The sequence below is a fragment of the Cricetulus griseus genome, chromosome 4, assembly GCF_003668045.3.
Source record: "Cricetulus griseus strain 17A/GY chromosome 4, alternate assembly CriGri-PICRH-1.0, whole genome shotgun sequence".
NCBI classification, from domain to species: Eukaryota; Metazoa; Chordata; class Mammalia; order Rodentia; family Cricetidae; genus Cricetulus; species Cricetulus griseus.
The window spans coordinates 76,010,143-76,018,617 of NC_048597.1; the positions used below are offsets into that span (position 1 = coordinate 76,010,143).

Sequence of the window (8,475 nt, forward strand, 5' to 3'; positions counted from 1 at the left end):
GTGGATATCCTGGAAGCCTGACCCCCGATGGTCAAAGTTCAGACAGTCTGTGACCAAAATCCTTGGCTCTGCATCTCCTACAGAGATTCTTTCAGCACCCACCCCAGGCTCCCTGCCACAGAGGCGACCCCACATTCCACACAGCCTGTAGCTTTAAGTCTCCTGCTGGGCTGTCCCCTGCAAACTGCTCGTTCCACATTCTCGGGGTAGTGGGGTGGGTGGGGTGCCGGCACGCCCTGGGGAGGATGGCTATAAGGCACAGGGATCACTGGGCCCCTGGAGAGCTGAGGGCTTGCTTTCCAGCTGTTCACATGGCTCTGCTGCTCCTAGGTGTCTGGGGGATCTTGCTGCTTCTGGGGCTGTGGGGGCTGCTCCGAGGCTATGCCCAGGACCCCTCCCTGTCCCTTCGGTGGCCCCCTGGGCCTCGCCCTCTGCCATTTCTGGGGAACCTGCATTTGCTGGGTGTGACCCAACAGGACCGGGCACTGATGGAGGTAGGGTGGGCAGTCTTTCATCATCTTATGGCCTGGATGGTGTCCGAGTTCCAGCTCTGACAAGGGAAGCCAGTGGGGGATACAAGAGGCCAGAGGCTTGTCCCTAGGAAGCAGATGTAGGAAGACCTAGGCTGGGGATGTGGTTCATTGTAGTATGTTTATTTAGCATGCACAAGGGCCTGGCTCTATCTCAGCATTGCAAATAATAATAAAAAAAGTAAGCGTAGCTGGGAAGTGCAGCCCAGGGTCACGGTGGGCAGGGTGGGCTCCGTGAGGCATGTTTGCAGGAAAGCCTGCATGGGACAATGAGGAAGAAGGTGGCAGATATGTCTAGAAGTGACTGAATGGAGCATGGCTGCAGATCTTACAGCAGCGCCTTTGTCTAGTGGTGGCTGGCAGGGGGTGGGTGGCAGTTCCTGGGGCTTCTCCCCAGGACCTGAAGGTATGCTGGTTGTGCTGCCTCTAGCCAGGGCTGATGGACTTAGTAGGGTGGAGGTCCTTGAACTTTGTCCTGGGGACTCTTGTTTGCCGAGAAGTCCACACAGCGGCAGACCTGATTTGAAGTGGCTCTGCCCCCACCTTTCCTAGGGTAGATCAGGCTGGACTCCACGTGGCTTCAGGGACTAGGTTCAGGGGCTCAGACCCCTCTTCAGGCCCGTTTCTGGGGAGCAGATATCAGGCAGGTCCAGCTGGGGCTCTTCATAAGACCCACACAGATACCACTTCTGCTTTCCAGTTTTCAGATTTTTTTTTTTTTTGTCTTTGAAATGGGGAGATGGCAGTCTGAACAGTACCCCCTCCTGGGGAGGCTGGAGGGGCTCTGGGGGGTGATCCCCTGCAGCACCTAAGCTGCCAATCTACAATACTGCTATCCTGCTAACCCTAGCTAAGGAGGGTGGGTGGAGGCCACCTGTCTGACACCTGTCTGTCCTTACCAGCTCTCAGAACACTATGGGCCAGTGTTCACAATTCACCTGGGATCTCAGAAGACTGTGGTGCTGTCAGGCTACGAGGCGGTGAGGGAGGCCCTGGTTGGGACCAGGCATGAGCTGGCTGACAGGCCCCCAATCCCCATCTTCCAGCTCATCCAGCGAGGTGGGGGTAGGTGTGCATTGGGATTTCCTGACAGATGGAAGGGGCTTGGCCTCTTGGGCTGGTGTTGGGGAGGGACAGAATCAGCCCATTGCAAACCAAGAGAGGTATGAGAGAGGGTAACCTCTGAATGGGAGGGGCCTGGAGTTGAGCCTGGGGCCCCCACTTGGGCCCCCTGATCCCTGCATGCATCACCAGGATGGGGAGTGGCGGGCACTCATGGTTCATGTCTACCCAACAGGCGTCTTCTTTTCCTCTGGAGCTCATTGGAGGGCAGCTCGCCAATTCACAGTGCGCACACTGCACAGCCTGGGTGTGGGACAACCACCCATGGTGGGCAAGGTGCTGCAGGAGTTGGCCTGTCTTAAGAGGCAGCTGGACAGCTATGGAGGTGAGTGGAGGACCAGGATACCCTTCCCCGGGATCCCTGCCCACCTGAGGCCTGTCTTCCTCTCTGACCTCCAGGCCAGCCCTTCCCCCTGGCCCTGCTGGGCTGGGCACCCTGCAACATCACCTTCATGCTCCTCTTCGGCCAGCGCTTTGACTACCAGGACCCTGTGTTTGTGTCCCTGCTGAGTCTCATTGACCAGGTTATGGTCCTGTTGGGGTCACCTGGCATACAGGTGAGAGGTTGCCACTCCACAGGGAATTGAGCCCCTACTGAACTAGGGAGTGGGGCCACCCTGAGGTCAGGGCTGGTTGGTACCCAACATTCTTCTTCCTTTCCCCAGCTATCAGCCTTGTCACCCTTTGAACTAGTAACCCTGGGGCTGGGGAATGTGGCTTCACTGGTAGAGCATTTGCCTAGGGTGCATGAAGCCCTGGGTTCCATCCCCAGCACCATATAAGCTGAGCATGTGGTGCACACCTGTAATCCCAGCACTCCGCAGATGGAGTCAGGAGGATCATATGTTCATGGTTACCCTCGGCTACACAGTGAGTTTGAGGGCAGCCGAAGCAACATAAGGCCCTGTTTCAAAAGAAAACAAAAATAAAATGAGCAAGGAACATGTGACACTGGCCAAACCAAGCCCTATGCTTTCTGGCAGATGGGACATCTGACCTAGGGAGTCCCGCCTTTCCCCATACTCCCTACAGCCATAAATACAGCTGCTAAAGGTGAGGGCAGGCTTTATAGTATTTTGGGACCCCTGTCCCAGAGGTCTCCCACACCCAAACACCTTTTATTTTATTTATTTAAATTTTATTTTATGTGCATTGGTGTGAGGGTGTCAGGTTTCCTGGAACTGGAGTTAACAGACAGTTGTGAGCTGCCAAGTAGGTGCTGGGAATTGAACCTGGGTCTTCTACAAGAGTGGTCAGTGCTCTTAACTGCTGAATCATCTCTCCAGTTCCTTTTATTTATCTATTTATTTATCTATTTATTTAGTCAGTTAATTTTGAGAGAGGGTCTCTCTGTGTAATTCTGACTGTCCTGGAACTCTACACAGATCAGGCTGGCTTCGAACTCATAGAAGTCCACCTGTCTCTGCCTCCTGAGTGCTAGAACTAAAGATGTTCTTGACTACATGCTCCTCATCACAGAAATCATGAAAATCAGCCCTTCCTATGTCCAGTGCCCTAAAGTTTAAAAGTTCTGGCTTTGGGACACCATGCTCCTAACTGAAGCCTAGACACTCAGCACCCAGCACCCAGCACCCAACACCCACCCCTTACAGTTGGGCCCTGACTCAGGATGAGACCCCACGGGGTGAGGGGGAGCAGCCACTGTGTTGATCATGCTCTTAGGCTCAGGATTCCCACCCATGTAGTCAGGGCAAGCAGTGAGCTCAACCTCAGATCACTCCTGGCGGGGGTGGGGGGTGGGGTGGTGGAGGAGGCGGGGTCCCCCTGGATAGGCCGAGCTATCTCATCACTTTAGAGCATTTCCCACCAGTAATTGCCAATGTAGGGCAATTCTGAATACCTACTGTCTCCAGACCTCTACTATAAGCCACACATTGTCCCTTCCCAAGACCTGTGAGCCCCCATAGCTGTGATCCATCCCCATGGTAGCCGTCCCTCCTTGGCCCTTCCCTTTCAGCAATAATAGAAAGGAACTCGTCCCTAGGCAGCCATTACTCTTGGTCTTGACAGAGCCGTCCAGGTATGTCACGTCAGCTGGCTCCTTCTGAATACCCTGACATTCTCTCCTGGTCCCTGGACTTCCATGAGGGTCAGTACTGCTGGCCCGGTGCCCTCTTGTGACCAGGGGCAGCACTGCCCGATGCACCTGCTGATAGATGGATTGGTTTGCTCACCTGAACTGCGTCTGTCACCTCACCTCTACCCCACCCCACTGTCCCACCCACTCTCAGCTATTCAACACCTTCCCCCGACTGGGGGCTCTGTTGCGGTTGCACAAGCCTGTCTTGAGCAAGATCGAGGAAGTGCGCGCCATCCTGAAAACCCTTCTGCAGGCCCAGAGACCACCCTCGCCAAGTGGCGGCTCCGTGCGGAGTTACATGGAAGCTCTGCTTCAGCAGGGCCAGGTGTGGACAGGGCCAGGGCTTCCCCAGAAACCAGTCAGGGTTTAGTGGCCCCAGCTCCGGGGGGGGGGGCATGGGACTATGGAGGGGACCTCTGGGAGTCTCAGTCTCCTCCTCTGTGGGATTAGGCTCTCAAAGTACCTGGAATGGGCAGTGGGGTTGGGTGGAGCCTCAGTAAATGCCAGCTCTGACCTCCACCCCAACACACACCTGACTTCTTCTACCCATCCTCCTCTGGGGCCTAGGACTGGGGTAGGTCCACAGGTTGGGGTAGGGTTCCCAGAGTTTCAAGCCCAGTTCTAACCATCTGCTCTGCAGGAGGATGACCCTGAGGACATGTTTGGTGAGGCCAATGTCTTGGCCTGCACACTGGACATGGTCATGGCTGGAACAGAGACCACGGCAGCCACGCTGCAGTGGGCAATCTTCCTGATGGTTAAGCACCCCCACGTGCAGGGTGAGAGTCACCCCATGGTAAGGGGTTGGAACACTTAGGGTTGAGGGCTGGGGCTCCACACATGCAGTGTCACCCTCTGGCCTAGGTCGCGTGCAGGAGGAGCTGGACCGAGTACTGGGCCCCGGGCAGCTACCCCAGCCAGAGGACCAGCGGGCACTGCCCTACACCAGTGCGGTGCTGCATGAGACCCAGAGGTACATCACACTCCTGCCTCACGTGCCCCGCTGCACAGCTGCTGACGTCCAGCTGGGTGGCTACCTGCTTCCTAAGGTAGTGTCTTACTTACTCTTTCCCTCTGATGGGGTGGGCAGGGGACTTCCTGGGTCCCACTTTCCTCTGTGAGCAAGGTTAACACCATGTGGTGTAGGTGGGAGGCAGGAACTCCCCCGGATGGAGCTCGGCCACTTTCCCTCCCTCCAAGCAGACCAGCCTACCCTGGGATCCCTCTACCCTACAGGGCACCCCTGTGATCCCTCTGCTGACCTCGGTACTCCTGGACAAGACGCAATGGGAGACCCCAAGCCAGTTCAACCCACACCACTTCCTGGATGCCGACGGGCATTTCGTGAAGCGGGGTGCCTTCCTGCCTTTCTCCACTGGTAATTTGCTGGCCCTCAGCCTTCAGGGAGTGCCTTCACCAGCCCTTGCTTGCCCCTCTTCCCTCCAGGAGCAGGCCTGGCACCCCACATAGTGCCTTGGTTTCTCTTACAGGCCGCCGGGTCTGCGTTGGAAAGAGCTTGGCCAGGACAGAGCTCTTCCTGCTGTTTGCAGGCCTCCTCCAGCGGTACCATCTGCTGCCCCCACCGGGCCTCAGCCCCGCAGACCTGGATCTGCGGCCTGCCCCAGCCTTCACCATGAGGCCACCTGCCCAGACCCTGCGTGTGGTGCCTAGATCCTAGGGTGCTCACAAACTGGAAAATTACCAGAGCCTAGCCTACCTCTCCCTCAGGGTGCACTGCAGGCAATGGTGTAGCTAAAGCACCCCTAGCAATGCATGATGGGTAGACAGTGCCTACTCTGTCCCTCTGGACCACCAGCTGAGTCCAGTGTACAGTGGGGCCAGGCTGCCCACCTCTGACCACTGGAGGCTAGAAGCTGGCCTTTCATCTGGGCACCATGGGGGCCAGATATGCCCCCTGCCCAGCCTAGCAGTCCTACCTTGGCCTGATATGGTGTTTCCAGGAGCCCTAACCCACCTTCTGGGTTCTTACACCCAAACACTACAGACTGTTCTTCACTCTGGTCCCCAAGGCAGTCAAATTCCCAAAGCACAGACTAGACCTTAGTCCTTTCATTGTTCTCCTTCCCCACCAGACCCTACCATTGGCTATACACAGGCTCCGCACCAGGCCACGGGGGTCCCTATACCCAAATGCATGGTCTATAGCCCTTCCACAGTGTACCCCCTGTCTCTCTTCCTAGGCAGAGTCTGTCAGCCCCAGTTTGGGATGCTCCACATTTTCCTAGAACCAAGGGGATCCCAGGGGATGCCTGCGCTTGACCACAGGTGACATTTCTGTCCCCTTCTTCTGCCTCTTCTGCTGTGAAGAATGGCACTCCATGGTCACCTGGGGCAAAAACACTTGGTGGAAAATGGCCTCTCCCAGATGATTTCTGGGGAACCTCTCTCCCAAGTTCTTAAAGCCAGTTCTCACTGACAGTGAGGAACCTACCACATTTCCTTTTTCAACTTGGCTACCAGGAGACCCAGGGCTAAGGTTCTTGATCTCTTTGTTTCTCAGTGTGCTCACCCAAGGCTTTGGAATGCTCAGGTTGATAATCCTGCTGCACATGTCTGTTAGGACGACATGCCAACTCTAGCAGTGTCTCTTTCAGCAGCATCCCTGTAGCCCCTGACATGGCTGCAGACAACACAAGGCTTCCTCAGGTGGGGAAAGGCAGGGCTAGATGCCACCAGGAGTGGCAAGAGCCAACAGGAGTGCATGTAAGATGCTTGAGTCCCTTCAGGCACCAAGAGTCTGGTGGTTGGTGGTGAAGGGACGTGAATGAGTCTCTTCCATTGTGCTCTGATGTCCACCACTTTGATTCTAGCCCCAGGCACTGCTTTAAAGTAATTAAACCTCAAGTGACAGAAATGCCTGAAGGATACAGGACAAGGTTGGGGACACTGCTTTGTAGGTGAGGTTGGCCACAAATAGCCAGATTCTCTAAGACCCATGACCCATGACCCATGACCTATGAAGAGGCTAGCTGCCTCCTCCCCACATGAATGTAGTATTCTGCCACTGTGCCCAAGTGCTAGGGATCTGAGACAAACCTATCACTTTTCTTTTCTTTTTTCCATGTAGCCCTTGCTGTCTTGGAACTCACTATGTAGACCAGGCTGACCTCAGACTCACAGATGTCTGCCTGCCTCTGCCTCCGGAGTCCTGGAATTAAAGGTGTTTTTCACCACCGCCCAGCTCCATCTTAACACTTTCTCAAGACCCAGGGGCAGCTCAGCTCTGCTTCACTCATGTGAGCTGACATGGTTTGCAGCTCCAGGGGCTGCCCCAGTATACATCCTCTCTTCTGCCATGGGGCAATTTGCTCCAGGTGGGAGGGCAGTGAGCCGATGTGCTCAAAGCTCGTGGATGTAGGGACTGCCCTCTAGTGGCTGATGGACCTGAATGGCCTTCTCAGGAAGGAACTGTGGCTGTTCTCACAGGCTCAGGATGTTGTGAACACTTGGACCTCTGGGCAGCTGAGGGCAGCCTGGATTCAATCCAGCTGGTTCTGGCTGGCCATTTCCTCACTGTGACGCATGTCCTATTAACTAGGAGCTGGGAGTGGGTGGTGGAACTCTGTCCTCTTGGGCCTTGGATCAGAGCAGCTGTCATCACCCAAAGGAGACCCTTGAGGGACTGGGCCTGTTAACTTTCCATGTAGGGGAGGGATACCAGAGTGGGAGGGTCACCTGACCCACCTGAGTTCCCAGCCACCCTTCTCTCCTGCCTCTTCAACCATGGGCTGCAGCCCTACTTGGGCACAAAATACTCGGCAGGTCAGACATTTCTGTGCAACAATAAAAAATCAGAAGTAAAATGTGTAGCCTGGTGGTGGTGGTGGTGGTGGTGGTGGTGGTGGTGGTGTACACTTTAATGCCAGCACTTGGGAGGCAGAGGCAGGCAGAACTCTTGAGTTCGAGGCCAGCCTGATCTACAGAGCAAGTTCCAGGACAGCCAGAGCTACACAGCTTGTCTAGAAAAACAAACCTTGTCGAGAAAAACAAAACATAAATAAATAGATAATGTGTTAACAAATCCTAGTTGTTTCCTGGTGTCACACAGCACAATTTCCTTGCAGCCTTGGTTCTGAACACACATGTACGTTCTAAAAACACACTGTGCATGCCCCCCATGCTCTGGACACACTGTGCATGTCCCCCCATGCTCTGGACACACTGTGCATGCCCCCCATGCTATGGACACACTGTGTGCCCCCCATGCTCTGGACACACTGTGCATGCCCCCCATGCTCTGGACACACCGTGTGTATCCCCCCATGCTCTGGACACACTGTGCATGCCCCCCCATGCTCTGGACACACTGTGCATGCACCCCACATGTTCTGGAGACACTGTGCATGCACCCCACATGTTCTGGAGACACTGTACATGTACCCCACATGTTCTGGAGAAATTGTGTGTGCCCCCATGTTCTGAGTACACTGTGTGTGTGTGTGTCCCCAAGTTCTGAGTACACTGTGTGTGCCCCCCATGTTCTGAGTACACTGTGTGTGTCCCCATGTTCTGAGTACACTGTGCATACCCCCTGCCACATAATATGCAACCTGAAATACCCTGGTTCAGGGTCAAATGCTATCACTCTTAGGGCTTTATTTATTTTGTTTTTTTTTAAGACAGGGTTTCTCTGTGTAACCCTGGCTGTCCTGGAACTCACTCTGTAGACCAGGCTGGCCTCTGCCTCCTGAAAGCTGGGAT

General features: G+C 55.1%; 1 protein-coding gene across 1 annotated transcript; it reads left to right on the forward strand.

Moving 5' to 3' along the window:
• The first annotated feature begins 311 nt into the window (after positions 1-311).
• On the forward strand, positions 312-5,431 carry LOC100768731 (cytochrome P450 2W1). Its single transcript, XM_027413768.1, has 9 exons — positions 312-494; positions 1,433-1,595; positions 1,828-1,977; positions 2,052-2,209; positions 3,905-4,078; positions 4,394-4,532; positions 4,618-4,802; positions 4,990-5,131; positions 5,244-5,431. Exons 1-9 carry the CDS (start codon positions 312-314, stop codon positions 5,429-5,431), a joined length of 1,482 nt encoding a protein of 493 aa, XP_027269569.1.
• Positions 5,432-8,475: the final 3,044 nt, after the last annotated feature.